Source organism: Ochlerotatus camptorhynchus, unplaced genomic scaffold, assembly GCF_037179485.1.
Source record: "Ochlerotatus camptorhynchus isolate MF236.1 unplaced genomic scaffold, CSIRO-AGI_Acam_v1.1 ptg000432l, whole genome shotgun sequence".
Classification (NCBI taxonomy): Eukaryota; Metazoa; Arthropoda; class Insecta; order Diptera; family Culicidae; genus Ochlerotatus; species Ochlerotatus camptorhynchus.
The window spans coordinates 2,289,377-2,310,760 of record NW_027040918.1 but is presented as its reverse complement, the minus strand read 5'-3'; the positions used below and the strand labels follow the sequence as shown (position 1 = coordinate 2,310,760).

Below are 21,384 nucleotides of genomic sequence, written 5' to 3'. Positions count from 1 at the left end.
AATGAATTTGAATGACTTTCATCAGATCAAATCAAATATTAAAGCCAGAGAAGGCATCCTCGTGTTGCTCTCTAGAAAGAAAATCGTTAGCTCAGAATGCTTCTCGTTTTAATTTCTAACATCACGCATCATAAACACCAGCCGTACAGTATTTTAACTAAATGAAGCAAACACAAGCCACTATATTATCCACAATAAAAGCAATAAAATAAAGCAAATTGCATTGAAAACACTAACTTCGCTCATAGACTGCTTTCTCTCGCGCTTGTTTACGAGATGGATAGCAATGACGTCATCGCGCAAATGTCATTTTCCGGAATATCTCACCTCCTATAGTGTACACCGTGCAAGCATGCACATCAAAGGAGGCGTATCTTGTGATCGCGCTTTGTTTACACTGGTGAACCGAACACGAGCTTGTCTTCTTTTGTCCATTAAACGATCTGATTCGGTTTCGAGATACACAACGTAAGTCTAAAAATAAATTAAATTAATTAAACTAAGCATTCATCACAATTCAATTTTTCGATGCATCATGAACCATTTTGTAGCGTGCAGGCGTCAACTGTTTGGAGTCATTCGGGATAAAGTGGACTGCAGCAGAGAGGAACAAAGGTATCATCTGTATGAATATGTCATAAAGCAAATTGAGAAACGTGGTTCATTTGTTTACCGGAAAAGGGAGAAATGTCACCGAAACCTGTACTTTTTCATGGAACAAAACACTGAAAGGCTAATCGGGACAGGAACTTTTTAAATTTTAGGAAAATCCGTGGATTCGCAAAAGGTAAACATTAATATCTGTTTGGTGAATTTATGTATCATTTTGTAACTGTTCCCAAAAGTTTAGTCGTCCTGCTGTTGCTTTTGAACACGCAACAGATCGTACCAAAAGATAAAGAACGGAGCATTTGCGTTGAGGGATTCGAGCATGCTGCAAAATTGGTGCAGATTATTTGTAAAAGTCCTCATAAAGCTACCGAAATACTTGATCGGTATAAGGATGATAAACTGTCACTGGAATAACTTTGCCCTGCTGAAGCAGATCTCAGTAGAGCGCAGTATTGTTTGATCAAATCAGTAGCGAAAATCCAGCATGCCGATATTTTTCCATCGTATCATGATATTCTCGATGCAAAGAAAAAATCGTATCCACCTTCTGACAAAATTACTATCAACGAAAAAAGCGCAGAGGTGAACTTACGAGTATTGCTGGATTTTGATGCCAACCGCTTAGAGACAACGTTGATAGAAGGTCAAAACATGGACCTTCTAAGTTCAATAAACGAATTTGAGTTTTCGCATAAATGGGGTTAAAATGGCAGTGGAGGACATTCCCTTGATAAGCAGGCTTTCAACAATGAAAACTCTAGTGACGGATCTATGCTACTAACGGCAATTGTTCCATTGCAACTAAGGGAGTTGGATGGATCTGAGATTTCATGGACAAACCCAGCTCCAGCATCCACGCGGTTTTGTAAACCATTAAGGATTCAGTTTGTTAAAGAAACTAAAACTTCGTTGGTTCAGGAAGAAGATCATTTTGAAAATCAAATAGCAACGCTTAATCCAACAATTTTCATGATTGATGACGAGCATTCGAGTAAAATTCACCACAAACTTTCGATGACGATGATTGACGGAAAAGCTAGAAATATGTTGACAGAGACATCATCCATGGCTACATGTTGTGCATGTGGAGCAACACCATCTAAAATGGCGGTTACATCAGCAATCCAAAGGCCAGTAAATACATCCGTTTATGCATTCAAAAATCGTTTTTTCGAGTGCTTATTACATGTTACTTACAAAATGGACATCAAGAAATGGAGTGCCAAGCAAGATGACTACTGAGAGCGGAAGCACGTAATTCAGGAACAACTTCGCCGGGAATTGGGAATTCTAGTGGAGACGGTTAAACAAGAATCCGGTAGTATGAATGACGGAAACATCGCACCATCTGAAGTGGCTGCGATCACAGGCCTGAACAAGGAATTAATTGAAAGGTTCAGCGTTAACTTGAACGCATTGGCACGTGGCTTTACCTTCGATTCAGTTATCTTTAAAAAGTACACTTTAGAAAATGCCCAGCTCTTCGAAGAACTTTATCCATGGTACTAAAGGGTGATACGGTCAAAATTTGGTCAATATCAACTTGACGTATTTCTTTCAATTTTGCATTTAAAAAACCTGAACACCCCTCATTTTGAAGGTGTGTGTGTGTAGAATGTTGCTCCTATTTTGGTTTTGGAATTCACTCTTCAGTTGTCAAAATGCCGTCCAAGCAAGAAGAGCAGCGTATCAAAATTTTGCTCGCGCATCGCGAAAATCCGAGCTACTCGCACGCAAAGTTGGCAAAATCGCTAAAAGTTGCCAAATCAACCGTTACAAATGTAATTAAAGTGTTTGGGGAACGTTTGTCGACAGCCAGGAAGTCTGGATCGGGGGGAAATCGAAAACCGGAAGCCGCTGAGACGACAAAGAGAGTTGCCGGTAGTTTCAAGCGAAACCCTAACCTCTCTCTCCGAGATGCCGCAAATAAGCTGGGTGTATCGTCTACAACCGTGCATCGAGCCAAAAAACGAGCCGGACTATCGACTTACAAGAAGGTAGTGACTCCAAATCGCGATGATAAACAAAATACGACGGCCAAAGCGCGATCCCGGAGGCTGTACACGACGATGCTGACGAAGTTTGACTGCGTGGTAATGGACGACGAAACCTACGTCAAAGCCGACTACAAGCAGCTTCCGGGACAGGAGTTTTATACGGCAAAAGGAAGGGGAAAGGTAGCAGATGTTTTCAAGCACATGAAACTGTCAAAGTTCGCAAAGAAATATCTGGTTTGGCAAGCCATCTGTACCTGTGGCTTGAAAAGCAGCATTTTCATAGCTTCCGGGACTGTCAACCAAGAAATTTACGTGAAAGAGTGTTTGAATAAACGTCTGCTGCCTTTCCTGAAGAAACACGGTTGTTCCGTACTGTTTTGGCCGGATTTGGCATCTTGCCATCTTGCCGGTAAAAAGGCCATGGAGTGGTACGCCGCCAACAACGTGCAGGTGGTTCCCAAGGACAAGAACCCTCCCAACACGCCAGAGCTCCGCCCAATTGAGAAATACTGGGCTATTGTCAAGCGGAACCTAAAGAAGACCAAAAAAAACTGCTAAGGGCGAGCAGCAGTTCAAGGCAAACTGTCTTTCTGCGGCGAAGAAGGTGGACAAGGTGGCTGTACAAAATCTGATGGTAGGGGTCAAGCGTAAGGCCCGGCAATTCGGATTTGGAAAAGCGGAAGCCTAACTGAATATTTTTCCTGAATTTTATACTAATTGAACTTGAAAAAGAAATTTAATTTGATTTTTTAAATAAACGATTTCACCGATTTACACGCGTTTTCCCTTGACCAAATTTTGACCGTATCACCCTTTACATGCCAGCATCAGTACATTATGTGTTGATCCATGGTGCTGACATTATTGCTTCGATGGACTTGCCTATGGGGCTTTATTCAGAAGAAGCACTAGAAGCAAGAAACAAAAATATCAGGTCATTTAGAGAACACCGAACTTGTAAAGTTTTCGTGAAAGCCAGTATGACCGATTTGTTTCACAGGCTTTGGATTACCGGTGATATTCTATTTTCATCTTTTGAGGAAATACGAACCCAAGGACATGGAAGAGTTGGGCGAATCAGTAAGAAGTTCGATTCTATAAGTATTTGGACGTAGGACTACGTCTGTGATTTCTAAATGGGCGTACACTTTGTGAAAACCGAAAATCGAACATGTAACAAAATTATGAAAGATTTTGAACGTTAATAACTCAGCTGCCCCTGGACCAATTTCAATAATTTTATCACCAATCGATCAGAAATATTTCTACGCATCTGCAAATTTAAGACTTCATCATTTTTCAAAATGTCACTATTGAAAATTGTACGAATGTGCAATTGTTGCAATGATAATTAAAATTATTACCGATTGTCTGCGAAAAGCGATTTCCCTAACACAGATTTCAACGTTGAATTCCATCCGGTCTCACCAAACGGTGTTTATTCGATTACCTCGTGGTGAGTGGTGGTGTTCTCCAGTACACAACGAAAGGCTCCCCGCAAGCAGCTAGCTATCAAGGCTGGCCTCAACCGCTGATCGTATTCAGTTCCAATCACCGTGTGTGGTAGTGTCTGGTCGTCGGCATCAGCTGCAGTGCTTTCGACGCATGGCGTTCAACATTGTTCTCCAGTAAACAACGAAAGGCTGCCGGCAAGCAGCGAGCTGTAGCCCACATGGGCATCCATAGAAGGAGGAAGAAGCCGCACCGCTATTGATCGGAATCAGTAGCTCTTCGTGAGTCGCTGTGGGCTATCTATGCCAAGCGCGTCACACTAAAGAGTATAAACAGAGGGAACTACGCTCAAATTCCTATTCCTACACAAAACACAAGCTCCTGCTGCAGTTAACAAATAAGATTTATTATATAAGACCACGTAGTCCTACGTCACCATTGCGTACAACCCCAAAGGGCTGTCCCTTGTAGTTTTTTGGCTTGTATAATATAATTAGATTTAATTAATTTTTAAGTAACATTGATTTGTCACATAACCGATACTAAGTAAAATTATAAACATAATAAATGATTCTCTCAAACAACAATCAACAAACAACGTATCACAAAATAAAGAAAATTTGAGATCAGCAAACTGCAGGAAAAAATTCAAAACTTCATTCAGATTATGGCCACTTCCATGGAGGCACCTGGAACATATCCGGATGTGGATCGGGTAGTTAGCAGGCTTGGCGGTTACTTGGGTAGTGCGGTTCTAGATTCGTCTGGAGTTCGACCGGCTATGGTGACTAGTGAGCGACGAGGACACTCATCGAAACGGGGGAGTAACTATAAGTTATAAGATATATAAAAAAAGTTAAACTGTAGCAACAAATAGAGCAGAACGGGCTAAGGACACCCGAATATAGGATGTCCCAGAAAGTATAAGCACACTTTCAAATCGCCGCCATTTCTACCACAATGAAATTTACCAGCTGCTCATCGATGTGTGTTGTTGTTTACTTATTGCTCAACAAGTTTGTGTGCGCAAAGTGCATTTTTTTACAAACTTAATTTCCCCGGAAAAGCGCAAACAGATCGTGCACAAATGGTGCACTATTCCCAACCTCAAAACTAAGGCGTTCAAATGAATCATATCATATTATTTGAATATTACTTCAAAATAACCGGTCCAGAGCCTCTTAGATGTTCCGAAATCTGGACCACTTTTCACTCCGACAACACATCAATTTATACTAACTTTCAAAGGCGAGTATGATGGAGTATCAGAGATCCATCTTAGGCGAAATCTGGCCACAGTTGCCAGTATCAGGATCTTACAAAATCCGGTTCTGAGGACCGCATTTCACTCCGACAGAACATGGGAATGTGACACATCAATTTACGTTAATTTTCAAAGGCGAGTACGATGGAGTACTAGAGATCCTTCCTGGAAGTAATGTGTGTGACAACGGTGGCCAGAAGCCTGATCCGGTTCTGAGGACCACTTTTCGCTCCGAAAGAACATGTGCATGCGACACATTAATGTACGCTAATTTCGAATTGGGGGTGTGATGGACAAAATTTCTTGCAACAAAAATTCATGTATTTTTGCGATTTGGCCTACTTTGTTACTCACCCACCTCGATTTTACGAACATTTTCATTTCGAAATGCACGCAATACTTCTGTTATTACACAGCAAAAAATAAATTTTAATATTACACCCAAAACGATGCACTTCAATCATGTCGAAAATCTCATGTAATGTCAGTTCATGCACTGTATTAATGATAATTTTGGCCTTTTTGGTAAGTAATATTCCACCATATTTTTGACACGATTGAAGTGCATCCACTTTGATGTGATATCAAAGTTAATTTTTGTACGGTTTTTATTAAATCAATATAAACCATGGTGGCGACGATCCCGGCGTAGCGGATAACACTCATACCTCTCATAATTGTTATAAATCAATAGAGCTCATCATAAATGTGTGAATCTAGTACAAACAAGGAGGCTTAGCAAACAAGTAACCTTTTGGATTCCTGCGCTACATGTTATGGAGAGAAACTCTCTTTTGTAAGAAGAGCAATGTTTCATCCCTGGAGCATTTCCTCCATAAGTTTGATAGGTTTTCCTCGATATAATGGAACGTTATTTAGTATAATACATCGTCCTAAAAATCTATTTAAAAAAAAAACTCCTAAGAGCTGTTTACAAACTACGAAGACAGTTTGGGAAGGGACTAGGCTTGTGTCACACAAATAAAAAAAAATAACTTCTATCTGCATAGACGGGGTATCTCTCAAAACCTGTCTAACTAGTATATAGACAGCATCTAACAAATCTTTTCCTAATTAAATTCCAGGACGGCACCTTCTCGGTGGTGGACTTTATGGAGGCATTCCAGGAGCACGAGGTACAACGGGTTCTGCGTGCCTACCCGGAGACGATCACCATGGACGTGCACTGTGCTCCGGTCGGCAACTGGCAGGCAATCCAGGACAAGACATTTGCCCGACTCTGTCGCATCCGGCTGAATCCGGTCGATGTGCTGAGTTCGGGCAGTGAAAAGTTGAATGCATTCGTAGACTATCTGGCAGCGATGATCGTGCCGACGGAGATTTCCGAATTGTTGGAAAGTTCCGACGTGGTCGGCAATATCCGTTTCAGCCATCCGACACTGTATGTCTTCCCCGGTGGACAAGGCGATGCTGCACTTTTCGGAATCAACGGGTTCAACATGTTGGGTAAGCCGAGAAGAATATGAAGGAAACAACCTATGTTCGCTAATATTTCGATTTCACTTTACAGTTGACGGTGGTTTCAGCAGAAAATCATGCTTCTGGGACTTTGTGCGCCATCTGGATCGCTTGGATGCAGTACTGATGACCCGAGTCAACAATACCAACATCAAGGGCATCTCGGCAGTAGTCGAGCGTAAGCACGAAGCTCATGTCTATCCACAGATTGGGCACTTCTTCTGCAACATTCCGGAACGCAAGGGACTCCTCAGCCCCGATGGTGATAAAGATCGCGATCCCTTGCTAGTCGATCTCATCGAGGAAGGTCACCAAATAGTGACAAACCTGAAAACTTTAAACTTGAAAGCACAAAATTGCTACCGTGATGCTGAACCCATCAATCTGTACCATAAGGTCGGTCATGGAACGCTAGACATGTACGTCATCAGCCCGGCTAAGGATTCCAAAGAGGTGAAAGAGTTCCTGGCCAAGTGGAACGCTGCCGATCCGAAGCTGTTTGCTCCAAAAGATTCCAAAGAATTCGTATTCCCCATGCAGAATATAATATCAATCTGCGCCCTGCTGGTTTGGACCCCGGCCAATCCGGAGGACAACATCACCAGAATACTCTTCCCCGGATCCGCACCAGAGTACAAAATCCTCGAAGGACTGGAAAAGATGAAGAACGTAGAATTCATGCGCCAACCAGTTTGCACCGTCAAGTCAATCGCGCCGAGCATCTCGTCGCAAGCACTCACAAAGAAATCACTGAAATCATCATCCATCGATAAGATCATTCCCGAGCCAATCCTTCCGTCCAAGTCAACGAAACCATCTGAGAAGGATAATAAGATTTTAGACAACAAGATGAAAATGATCGACAACAAACTGGCCGACGCCACCAAGAGCTCTTCGGACATCATGGATAGCTCGGCGGATGAAGGAAAGCTGGAAAAGCATCTAACGAAGTCAAGTGTCGCTACCATTGCCACGGCTAAGGTTACACTCGGCAAATCGAAGGCGTTCAAGACGACATCTACCGAATCGAAAAAGATCGACAGCATGTTGATCGAATCGAGCAAAAAGATTGACCTAGACGAAAAGAAGGACTCTTCAGATGGCGGCTCCGATAAGGATGAAACCGAAAAGAAGGTAGCCGCTGAAGAAGCAATCCCAGAGAAGAAGCTCGATCAAGATAAGGACAAAAAAGAAGACGAACAAAAAGACTCCAAAAAAGACGAATCAGTAGCTGTGAAGGAAGACACCAAAGCCATTAAAAAGTCTTCCGAGAAATCGGGCAGACCAGCTACAGCTCGCTCACGATTTGACTCCAAGCCTCCTAAGGCAACAGCGAAACCGATCAAGAAGAGGGAAGAGACCAACAAATCTTCTCCTACGACTCCCAAAAAATCAGTAGAACCCAAATTGACTAACGGAGTGTCGAAAGACGATGAACCCAAGAAGGCAGCTGGTCCTCCGAAGACCACGAAGCCTATCGGCACCAGACCAGGTAAGGCAAGCCCGAAAAGCACACCCGCCAAGAGTGCTAAGGATGCCAACAACCGAAAGGTATTGGAAGCGCGTCAACGACCGGCTGCTAAACCCACTCCGGCTAAGAGAGACTCTACGGAAAAGAAGGAATCTCCTCCCAAGTTCGAACGCAAACCGATTTCCCGTCGCCCGAAGGGTACCACGCCAGCCTCCGCCGTAGGAGGAAGTCCCATCAAGGCCAAGAAGGTACTCAAATCCGAGAAGGATGCCGTCATCCGTAAGGCCAAGCTGGATAAGAACGGAACTACCGATTCCAGCCTGGTATCCACGCCTAGTGCCGACGAAGCTGGAGTTGCCGTACAGAAACGCATCGTCGATACGATAGCTTCTGCTGCAGCAGGGGGAACTGATATTGACGCCATTCAACAGCAACATTTGGCCGAACTGAAGGAGGAACAAGAAGCGGTCCGTGAAATTGAAGCCGTCTTCAAGCGTGACTCCAACCAGGTAAAACGGCGCGAAATTCTGTCCGAACATCGTGAAATTCAAGATAGCACTACCGAACCGGAAGAAGAGGAAGAATACTTGATCATTGAAAAGGAGGAACAGTATACGGAAGACTCGATCAATGAACCGGAGAGCAGTGCTACGAAGGAAGAAGAAATTCAGAAGCACCAGCGCGATTCCGAAGAATCGGAGAAGCGTAAGCGCGACAGCTTGGAAGGAGAGAAAGAAGAGAAAGCTGATGTGGCAAAGGCTGAGGGTGAATCGGCTGAGGTGGTTGAAATCATCGAAGGTGAGCAGGCAGACGATGAACAACAGATAGAAGAAGCCAAACAAGATGATAAGGAATCTGTGGTCGAGAAAGAAGCTGTCGAAGATGTCAAAGAAGAACCGAAGGAAGCGGAAAAGCTGTCTCCCAAGCACAAGCAGGATATCGAAGAAGAAGTTCAGGATATCATTGCTTCCGCCAAGGAGATTGCCAAGTCTAAAATGGAAACCTCCATGGACGGTCTAAAAACGGAAGAAATGTCATCGATCAGTCCTGACGAAAAGGTGAGCAGTACCAAGAAGACAAGCGACACGCGAGATGAAAACGAGCCGGAACCGGTTCCAAAGGAACACATCGAACCACCGCACGAGAGCCATCACGAAGAACGAGTATCGGCTACAGCAGAATCAGGTGCAACTACAACGGCTCCAACATTGCCTGAAGACGAACGTATTCCGCTAGACGAAATCAAGGAAGATTTGGTAATCGAAGAAAAGCATGTTAAGGAACAAACCAAAGAGGTTGAAGTTGCACCAACTCTCCCGCCGACTGTGTACGAGCCATTGGAAAGACCAACACCGGCAAAGATGCACTTCAGCGCTCAGCAAGCTCATATGCGTGATGTTGTTAAGACTCCAGACGAGGTCGCCGATTTGCCGATGCACGAGGAAGCTGACTTTGAAGAGTACAGTGAAGATAAGGACAAGGAGGACGAGAAAGAATGTGACACCAAGGCAAAGCCTGATGCTGAGGATTTGAAGGAGACTGAAGTGAAGGAACCAGAGAAGACTGATAAAGTAGTAGTGGACAAGTCTGCTGAAAGTGATAGATTATGTGATACGGTAAAGGACATACAGCAGGAAGTCCAGGAGGTAGTCGAGAAAGTTGAAATTGATACCAAGGTTGAAAAACCCCCTAAGCTGGATACTCAGTCATCACTGGTAAAGGGTAAGCTGGATGAGGCTGCCGTGCTGAAAGATCTTGAATCGCAAATTATTCCAACAGAACCGGAAATTCAGAAACAACCAGCAGTTACAAAGGTGGAAACAACACCAGCAACTGAGAACGATGACGAAGAAGACAAAAAGTCAGTTCACGAAGAGGTAATCGTTCCTAAAAAGGTCGAACCTAAGGTGCCAGTTCCGACGGAACCATCAGTTCTGGATGAAATTTGGGGTGTGCCTCAGAAGGCTGAAGAAAAGTTGGAAGAATTGAAGCAAATCATCGACGATAAGGCAAAGGAAACCACGTCGGACCTGGTGTCCATAAAAGACGAGATGGTTAAGGAAATTGTTGAACGCAAGGAAGAAGTCGTTGATAAGGTGAAGGAGGAAGTTATCGCTGCCGATAAAATGGTGAACGAAACGGTGGCTAAAATGGGTCAGGAAGCGGAGAAAGCTGCTATACAGGCTGCCAGTGAAGTAGTGAAAGAGGTCACTGCTAAGGCTGATGCCGTCGGTGAAGAGTTGCAGAAAAAAGCCCAACAGTTGGACGATAAAGTTGCATCTGGAGTCGATAAACTCAAGACTGACGTTGAGAAGGTTGCTACCAAGGCCGATGAAGTTCTTGCCAGCATAGAAACTGAGAAGAAGGAGCTTGAAAAACTTGCCACAGATATTAAGCAAGAAGTGGCGGGTAAGCTTGATGAAACCAAGAAACAGCTGGATGATGAAGTGAACAAGGCTGTTGAGCAAGTTCAGCAGAAAGCTAAAAGTGGTATCAGCTCTTTCTTTGGTGGCATTACTGACAGCATCAAGTCAGGAATCGAGAAGGTCGCCGATAAGGTCGAAACTAAGCTCAAGGATAAAACCGAGCAAGTTGAAACGAGACTTCAGGAGGTGACCGACAAGATCGAAGAATTGAAGGCTAAGGAAGTTGTTGAAGAAGTGTGCGAGAAGAAGGAAGTGACAAAGGCTCCAGCACCTGAGCCAGCTGTTGGTTTCGAAACACCTTTCGGTTACGAACGAACATTCACTCAGGAACTGCGAGAGACTCATATAACAACACTAGATTCGCCGGTCAGCGATGCCGACAAAGTTGGCGATATGAAGACCATGGTCAACATTCCGCATCACATCGACGAAGATAAGGAGTTAGAAGAACTAGAATCCAAGCAGATGACTGGTTCGTACGTTATCGAAGATGTGAAGTATTCTACTTTCGAGGAAGCCAATCTTCGTGAGATTAAGGAGGAAGACGAGGAAGATCGCATTACTCCGCCGCAAAAGGATGACAAAAAAGACGCGGTACCAAAACTTGAACCTGTCGGTGTTCCACCACGAGCCAGAACCCCAGAAGATGTCGCCAAGATAGTAGCAAACGTTGCCCAAGTTCTTAAGTCCGATAAGGATCTCGAAGAAATCATTCCTGGTTTCGATCCACAAGAACTGGAACGCAAGCTATCGCTGGGAACAGCCCGTGAAGAAGATGTAGGTACAGTTCAACGAATGCTTGTCACCGCTAGCAGCGAGGATGGTGGTGAAGAAACGGTTATCTGCCCAGATGGAACAATCACCTTCTCCAAAACGGCAACTCCGGAGCCCTCTGTTTCTGGAAAAACAACTCCAGAAATCAAGGTAGACGAGGAAATTACACAAGAAGAAACTTCTGAAGGAAAGATCGAGAAACCACAATTGCCAGAAGTGAAGCAAGACGAAAAATCAAGTCCCACATCCTCAGGAAAATCGTCACCAGATTTGAAGACATCGCCAACGTCGATTGAAGAGAAAGATAAGCATGAACTATCAGAGAAAGTGGTGATTGAAGCTAAGAAGATTCCTGAAAAGGCTTTCGAAAATCGTAAGGAATCCATTGCGGAGCAATACGACCAGATCGACGACTCGAGGCGTGAGTCTGCTATCAGCACCTTCAGCGAACGCGACTACACCAAAGACGAGAGCTCGATTCTCGACGAGCGTGACTCTTCGCGAGCTCATTCGATTTCAAGTCACGTTAGTGATTTAAAAGAAGATGCAGCTGACGTCAAGTCGGTTGCTGAATTCCTCAAGGAGTCGGACAAGGTTGACGACAAGCATCAGGAGGTATTTGCTGAGCCAACTATACTACAGGCTAGCTCGATAAAGAAGAGTGATGATCTGTCCAGTCCCGAATCCATAACAAGCCAAAAAACCGTATCCGAGAAGTCTGTTACGGCAGAGGCAGTTGTTGCAGCCAAACCAGAAGAGAAGGGCACTGTTGATGTTGATTCTAAACAAGAGCTGTCGAGACCGGAATCAGCTGCTAGCCACATCAGTGGAAAAGCATCTGCACCAACTGAAGTATCTCGCCCAGAATCAGTAGCATCAGTTGAGAAATCACCTGTTACCGAAGTTAAAGTTGATGCAGCTAAAGACCAATCACGACCCGAGTCAACTGCTTCCCATGTCAGTGAAAAGGCTACATCAGATAAGTCTGATGTAAAGGACGATGAAAAGCAAGTATCTCGACCAGATTCCGTTGTGTCTCACGTCAGTGAGAAGGCTTTGTCGGATAAGACTGATGAAGAGCACGAAGTGAAAGAAGCATCTCGGCCAGAGTCCACTGCATCTCACGTGAGCGAGAAAGTTATTCCTGCTGCTCAGCTTGAGGCTAAGCAAGACGAAAAGGCAACGTCACGACCAGAATCAGCTACCTCTCATGCCAGTGAGAAAGCAGAAGCTAAGGATGCTTCTCGACCGGAATCGGTGGCTTCTCACATAAGTGAGAAGACTTCTTCCGAAAAGGCGGAAGTCAAGCAGGATGAAGTAAAAGATACTTCGCGACCAACATCGGTCGCTTCTCATATCAGCGAAAATGCGGAAACTAAAGAACCTTCACGTCCAGAGTCGGCTGTATCTCACGTCAGTGAAAAGGCTGCATCTGAGAAAGAAGAAACCAAGCAAGATGATAAGCAGGTTTCACGACCGGAATCCGTTGTCTCTCACATCAGCGAGAAGGCTCCATCCGAGAGGGAAGACGTAAAAGAGGCTTCACGACCAGAATCAGTTATTTCTCATGCTAGTGAGCAAGCATCATCCGAGAAGGTAGAAGCCAAACCAGAAGAATCTAAGGTTGCTTCACGGCCAGAATCGGCTGCATCTCATGTCAGTGATAAGGCTGCCTCTGAGAAGGTAGAAATCAAGCAAGAAGATAACAAAGAAGCTTCTCGACCTGAGTCGGGTGCTTCTCATGTGAGTGACAAGACCCCGCTTGAAAAGGCAGAAACCAAGCAGGAGGTTTCACGACCAGAATCAGCTGCGTCTCATGTCAGTGAGAAGATGGAAGTTAAGAAGGAAGAAATTAAAGATGCTTCCCGGCCAGAATCAGTAGCTTCCCATGTTAGTGAGAAGGCTGATGTTAAAGAAGTCTCTCGACCTGAATCCGTCGCTTCTCACCTGAGCGAGAAGGCTGCTTCCGAAAAGGTAGAAGTCAAGCAAGAAGAATCTAAGCAAACATCACGCCCGGAATCAGTCGCTTCTCACACCAGTGAGAAAGCTTCATCTGACAAAACAGAAGACAAGGGAGCTTCACGACCAGAGTCAGCAGCTTCTCACGTCAGTGAGAAGGCTTCTTCCGAAAAAGCTGAAGACAAGCTGGAAGAACCAAAGGGAGCTTCCAGGCCTGAATCTGTCGCTTCACATGTGAGTGAGAAGGCTCCTTCTGAGAAAACTGAAGAATTGAAGGAAGCTTCCAGACCTGAATCTGTTGCTTCACATGTGAGTGAGAAAGCTCCTTCCGATAAAGCAGAAGATAAGCTAGAAGAGCCAAAAGGAGTTTCCAGGCCAGAATCCGTCGCATCACACGTCAGCGAAAATTTAGAAACCAAGCAGGAAGGAGTCAAACAAGCATCACGACCAGAGTCGGTCATTTCTCACTTGAGTGAGAAAGCAACTTCTGAAAAGGTAGAAGATCTTAAAGATGCTTCACGACCAGAATCAGTCGCTTCTCATATCAGTGAGAAGACAGAAACCAAGCAAGATGAAGCAAAACAGACTTCACGACCTGAGTCGGTAGCGTCTCATGTTAGTGAAAAGGCTCCATCTGAAAAAACAGAAAGCAAGCAGGAGGATTCTAAGGTGGCTTCACGACCAGAGTCAGCCACCTCTCATGTCAGCGAAACGGCACCTTCCGAGAAACCAGACACTAAAGAGGATTCACGACCAGAATCAGTGGCATCGCACGTCAGTGAAAAAGCACCGACCGATAAGGCAGAAGCCCAGCAAGAAGAGGCTAATGCTAGTTCTCGACCAGAATCGGTTGCTTCTGTCATTAACGAGAAGGCTCCATCTGAAAAAGCAGAAGACAAGAAAGGAGATTCTAAGGAAGCATCACGACCAGAATCAGTTGCTTCTCACGTCAGCGAGAAACCAGAATCCAAACAAGAAGAAGATAAAGCGGTTTCACGACCGGAATCCGCTACTTCTCACGTCAGCGAGAAAGTTGAAGCCAAGCAAGAAGAAGCTAAAGAGGCTTCACGTCCGGAATCGGTTGCTTCTCATATCAGCGAGAAGAAACCGTCCGATAAGCTAGAAGAAACTAAAGATGCAGATGCTAAGGAAGCTTCACGGCCAGAATCAGCTTCATCTCATGTCAGTGAGAAGGCTACGACTGATAAGCCAGAAGCGAAAATCGAGTCAAAGGAACCATCTAGACCAGAATCTGTTGCATCACTCGTTGCTGAAAAACCGGACACGAAATCAGACGCGAAGGAAGCCTCACGATCGGAATCAGTTGCATCTCACGTAAGTGAGAAGGCTGAGATAAAAACAGAAACCAAGCAAACTTCACGACCGGAATCTGCTGCATCTCATATCAGCGACAAAGTCGAAACTAAACTAGATACAAAAGAAACCATTCGACCAGAATCAGTTGCAAGTCATGTGAGTGACAACATTGAAGAAACAATTCCCGCAGTGGAAACTAAACTACTGGCACCAGAATCGAAAGAACCGTCAAGACCAGAATCCGTTGCTAGTCACATCAGTGAGAAGGAGGAATCAAAACATGATGACAAGGATGCTTCCAGACCCATTTCAGCGGCAAGTCATGTCAGTGAGAAAGCGACGGCAGCTGATGAGAAGACCACGTCCAGACCTGAATCAGCTGCCAGTCATGTTAGCGATAAGGCTGCTGATAGTATTGTGAAGTCAGATGAGAAGGAGTGCTCTAGACCTGCATCCGTGGCTTCGCATGTAAGTGAAAAGGCTCCTTCGGAAAAATCTGAACCTAAAACGGATGCCAAGGATGCTTCACGTCCGGAATCCGTTACAAGTCATGTCAGTGAGAAGGCAACTGCAGCTGATGAGAAGACCACGTCCAGACCTGAATCAGCTGCCAGCCATGTAAGCGATAAGGCTGCTGATAGTATTGTGAAGTCAGATGAGAAGGAGAGCTCTAGACCTGCATCCGTGGCTTCACATTTAAGTGAAAAGGCTCCTTCGGAAAAATCTGAGCCTAAAACGGATACCAAGGATGCTTCACGTCCGGAATCCGTAACAAGTCATGTCAGTGAAAAGGCGACTACAGCTGATGAGAAGACCACGTCCAGACCTGAATCAGCTGCCAGTCATGTAAGCGATAAGGCTGCTGATACTATTGTGAAGTCAGATGAGAAGGAGAGCTCTAGATCTGCATCCGTGGCTTCGCATGTAAGTGAAAAAGCTCCTTCGGAAAAATCTGAGCCTAAAACGGATGCCAAGGATGCTTCACGTCCGGAATCCGTAACAAGTCATGTCAGTGAGAAAGCGACTGCAGCTGATGAGAAGACCACATCCAGACCTGAATCAGCTGCCAGTCATGTAAGCGATAAGGCTGCTGATAGCGTTGCGAAGTCAGATGAGAAGGAGAGCTCTAGACCTGCCTCCGTGGCTTCGCATGTAAGTGAAAAGGCTCCTTCGGAAAAATCTGAGCCTAAAACGGATACCAAGGATGCTTCACGTCCGGAATCCGTAACAAGTCATGTCAGTGAAAAGGCGACTACAGCTGATGAGAAGACTACGTCCAGACCTGAATCAGCTGCCAGTCATGTAAGCGATAAGGCTGCTGAAAGCGTTGCGAAGTCAGATGAGAAGGAGAGCTCTAGACCTGCCTCCGTGGCTTCGCATGTAAGTGAAAAGGCTCCTTCGGAAAAATCTGAGCCTAAAACGGATACCAAGGATGCTTCACGTCCGGAATCCGTAACAAGTCATGTCAGTGAAAAGGCGACTACAGCTGATGAGAAGACTACGTCCAGACCTGAATCAGCTGCCAGTCATGTAAGCGATAAGGCTGCTGAAAGCGTTGCGAAGTCAGATGAGAAGGAGAGCTCTAGACCTGCCTCCGTGGCTTCGCATGTAAGTGAAAAGGCTCCTTCGGAAAAATCTGAACCTAAAACGGATGCCAAGGATGCTTCACGTCCGGAATCCGTAGCAAGTCATGTAAGTGAGAAGGCTACTGCTGACAAGCTTTCGGAGAAGGAAGCGTCTCGACCCGAATCGGCAGCCAGCCACATGAGCGAACAAATGACCTCAGATAAGTCTCAACTGAAGGAAGACAAAGCGGCTGAGAAGACATCGGAAAAAGCTGACTCTCGTCCAACTTCAGCAGCATCCGACAAAGCACAGGACAAGTCTTCCGAAAAGGGAGAATCACGACCAGCATCGGCAGTAAGCCATGTAAGCGAAACAGCTCCATCGGAGAAGCCTTCTGTGACCGAAACAGTCGATGAGAAGGATAGCTCTCGTACTTCATCGGCAGCTAGCGGTGCTAAAGCAGAAGAGAAAGAAGTATCCCGACCGGCGTCATCGTCAAGTCACTTGAGCGATAAATCACCTGCTGTCGATGCAAAGACAGAAGCAACAACGGAGAAGGAGCCATCTAGGCCACAGTCAGTCGCTAGTGAAGCGAAGGAAGCTTCTCGTCCGGAATCGTCTGCTGGTGATAAAGCACCGGTTCTTGACAAGGCATCACCAGTAGAGGCAAAGATGGATGGTAGGGAAGCATCCAGACCTGAGTCTGCCGGTAGTCATGTGAGTGAAAAGGAAAAATCTGCTGAAACCAAGATCGAGGATAAACCCGCTTCCAGACCGGAATCGACTGCTAGCCACATTAGCGAAAAAGACAAGGAAGTGGAACGTCGAGAATCTACGATTAGTAAAGTAAGCGAAAAGGACGTTCTGAAGACAGACCCGGAAAAAGAAACATCCCGACCGACATCGGCTGCCAGTCATGTGAGTGAGAAGTCCTCAACTGCTCCCGAACAAGAAAAACCGGTTTCGAGACCAGAATCTGCAGCTAGCCACATAAGCATCAAGACTCAGGAATCGGAAAGTGCTTCCAAGGGGGAACCGAAAGATGAGAAGGCTTCATCTCGCCCAGAATCCGTCGCCAGCCATGTCAGTGAAAAAGACAAAAAGATCGACGAGAAAGATCAGTCCCGTCCGGAGTCCGCAGGTAGTCATGGACTCTCGGATAAAGCACCTGCGAAGATGGAAGACAAAGAACCTTCACGACCAGAGTCAGCAACTAGCCAAGCAAGTGAGAAGGTTACATCCACTGAAACTAAAGTTGCAGCGACTGACAAAGTGACCGCTGAAGGTGACTATTCCCGACCGGATTCACCAGCCAGCTGCTCCAGCGATAAAGTCGTACCCTCCAAGGAACAAGAATCTACGTATGTTGAGAAGGACTTGGCCCGTCCGGATTCCGCTTGCAGCTATCATGGTGAACCCATTCCCGATGAGAAACCATTTTCGCGTCCAGAATCTCCAGACAGCTGTGCCGGTGATCAACCAAAAGAAGAAAAGAAACAAGAAACCAGCGTTGAAGAGGTGAAGCAAGAAACTGTTGCCGCACAACAAACTCAAAAAGAACAGAAGGCGGAATCAGTCGAAGAAAAAGAATTCTCACGTCCCGGCTCACCTGCCAGTTGCGGAGACGAGCCACACCTCACATCAAAACACCCAGAAACTAATGTAGAAGAGAAAGATCTTACCAGAAAAGACTCCGTTGCCAGCTATCACGGAGAACCCATTCCAGATGAGAAACAATTCTCCCGACCGGAATCTCCAGATAGCTGTGCTGATGATGAACCGGAAGTTAAGAAGGCTCAGTCAGAAGTGGAAACCATCAAAGTCATCGACGTAAAGCAAGCAAGTGATACCACACAAGAAGCTCAAAAGCAACAGAAGGTGGAATCCGTAGAGGAGAAAGAATTCTCCCGTCCTGATTCGCCAGCTAGCTGCGGAGACGAGCCAGAGCTCACATCGAAGGCCCCAGTTTCCAGTGTTCCGGAGAAGGATCTCACCAGAAAGGACTCCGTTGCAAGCTATCACGGTGAACCGATTCTAAATGGACAATCATTCTCACGACCAGACTCTCCGGCAAGTGGAGGTGAGGAGGAAGTGACCAAAGTAACTGAAAAGTCCAAGGAAGCTTCTCGACCAGAATCCACCGCCAGTTACGTTAGCGAGAAGGACAAGTCACCTGTTGTCGGCGAAACGAAGGAAACTCTGAAGGCGGACGAGAAGGAAGCATCCAGACCAACATCGGCTGCAAGTCACGCTTCGGATAAATCGGCTACCGTTGAATCCAAGACGGAATCACGCCGAGAATCGGCTGTCAAGGATGAACGTCCATCGTCGGCCCTGAGCGATCACGCCGAAGAGCAGGAGGAGAAGATCGTCATGAAAGAATCTCGCTCGAAATCAATGTCGGTAGTCATGTCATCCACAACGCAGCGTAGTGGATTCGAAGGTAGCGCTCTGGGAATACTGGAAGAAAGTGCAGCTGCGTCCCGAGATGACTTGCATATGCTGAAAACTCCTCGTGACAGTATAACCAAGATTGAAGAATTGGTGCTTAAGGAAAAGAAACAAGAAACGAGCGCATCCAAGATTGGAATGTCACTGTTTGGACCGACTCAATTCCCGGCAGATGAAAAGCAGGAATCTCAAGGGTTCCCGGTTACTGGAACCGAACATGAGAGTCCAGACCAACATGATTCCATCATTCCGGGAGTTGATAAGTTACTGAAGGATACTGCCAGTTCGATGAAGGAAATTGAGCAAATGTCAACGACGGTTATCTCAATGATTCAGACCACAGAGAAGAAGGAAGAATCGGCCAAGCAGGAGAGTAAAAGCTCATCCCTTGTCTTTCCACTGCTAGACAGTGGCAAGTCTACTCCAATGTCCGGCGACAAAGACAAATCACAAGCGTCCAGCATTAAATCGGTCAGTCCTCATGAGAAGGATTCGCTCGAAGGAAGCTCAGCATCGTTAAATACGTTTATCGAAAAAGACAGTCTGTCGGAAAGTACGTCCAAACAGGTAACGATCAAGATGAGCGCCGTGGAAGAAACTACTGCTCCGAAGACTACGACTACAAGTACTAAGGTAGAGTGTACTGAACTACTCGGCGGGGCCAAGACTCCACCAACTGCTCCGATCAGTCCGAATATAGCGAGAGAAGACTTTAGTTTGGGACATCATATAGAGAGCACCGTTGCCAGTAGCATGACAAGCGTCACTTCCTCCAGCCAGATGACGGTCAAGCAGCAGAAGGATGATGCGTCTGGTATTTCAACACCTAAAGAATCTGTACCATCTGGTAAGAGCAGCCCGGGACTGATGTCCGTTCACACAGGTAGTACAGATAGTGCGTCCAAGTCAATCAATCTCGGCCACAGTTCAGGTATTGAAACATCAGAATCATCTCCGAAACCAACGTCTCCGTTCCCGAAATTGCTGGACACGTTGAAAACCGACGAGGTGAAGACCAGCTCCGGAATGAGCACCCCGGACATGACCCGTACCTCTACACCAGATATGGTTGATTCTCAGATCGAACGTATTCCCGAGGGCACGAGCGAGGAAGTGCAGGAAATGGTTACCACCACGACAACCACGACGACTAAGCGTTACATAATTAAGGACGGTGAAAAGATCGAGGTTGGCAGCACAGTTAAGACAGAAGTATCCGGAGATGCGAAGAAGGATGACACTAGCAGTGCTGGAGAATCTATGTCGACCTCAACGACCACGACTACTACTACAACTAAGGTCCTGAAGGATGCCATTAAAACTCCAGCCAATCTCACTTTGTCCACGACTGAAGACCGCAGTCTAACTGAAGAATACGACGATAAGGATGTTCTGTCGCCACGATCGGACATTTCTTCGGGACAGGCTTCCCGGATCGTCGCTGCTTGGCATGATGAAGATGCTCCCGGATCGCCAATGAGTGTTACTTCACAAGCTCCGCTATCACCTAGCACGAAGTATACCTATGAATACGAACTGCAGCATTCGAGTTCCGGTGTGAGCAAGAAATCGGACATTGAAATCGACGACAGCCAGGACGAAATTCCTCCACAGTATGGTAGCGACGAGGTCAAATCGGCCATTACCATCGCTTCGGCGTACAAGCCTGATCCCATGAGCACCTCCTTCTACGGACAGCTTCCAGATGTCTCGGATACGTCGGTTACTGCCACTGCGGCGTCAACCAAGTCGGTTCCGATTCCAATCGCCGCTGGTAAAGCATTCGCCAAGACCTACATGGAGTACGCTTCCAGTGGAGAAAGTAGCGTAGACTCCAGTCACCTCCACAAGACTGGAAGTGATCGCAAATTCCTGGACGAGGCAGATCTGGATTTCGAGAAGGCGTTCACCAAGTCCGATAAAGTAGACCTGATGACTCAGTCGATGCATTTCTCCAGCGAAAAGGAATTCATGGCAGCAACGACAACGACTTCATCCGCTTTAACTACGGTTGCCGATAGCAGTAAGAAAGAATTGGACTTTACCGCCAGCGGTCTACCGGCTACAGTTTCATCGATGGAAGCACAAACTACACTTACCACAACAGCACAGTCCAGCACTACGGTTACATCCAGCGGAAGCACCAGCACCAGCAAACAACAACCCCAATCGGATAAGGACAAAGATCCGCTCGCGTCCTGGGGCAAACCACTGGGCCTGCCATCTCCTGCTCCGTTGAACGACGAAAACATGAAAACAACCCCCAAGAAGGAACGCAAGATGATCCTCAGCAAGACGAAGTTGAACAACGAAAAGAACCTACGGAAACGATCGGAGTCGCCGATCAAGGCCGCCAAGAAACCCGGCCCGGTCTACGTGGACCTGTCGTACGTGCCGCACCATGGCAACTCGTACTATGCCAATGTGGAATTTTTCAAGCGGGTCCGAGCCCGGTACTACGTCTTCTCCGGAACCGAACCGAGCCGCGAGGTGTACAATGCCTTGCTCGAGGCGAAGCAAACGTGGGAAGATAAAGAATTAGGTAAGATTTTTTTTCTCTACTGTTTTGCGGGTTCAGGCAAGGTCGTGCACGAGGAGGTGGAAATGATTAACGGT

At 46.1% G+C, this 21,384-nt stretch overlaps 1 protein-coding gene across 1 annotated transcript in view; it reads left to right on the top strand.

Annotated features, from left to right (window-relative positions):
• Window positions 1-21,384, top strand: part of LOC135711348 (microtubule-associated protein futsch) — a 315,199-nt gene that overhangs the window by 289,173 nt on the left and 4,642 nt on the right. Inside the window, exons 4-5 of the mRNA XM_065234141.1 lie at window positions 6,411-6,792; window positions 6,857-21,310. Of these exons, the coding sequence (XP_065090213.1) occupies window positions 6,411-6,792; window positions 6,857-21,310 (14,836 nt within the window). The remainder of the gene's footprint in view (window positions 1-6,410; window positions 6,793-6,856; window positions 21,311-21,384) is intronic.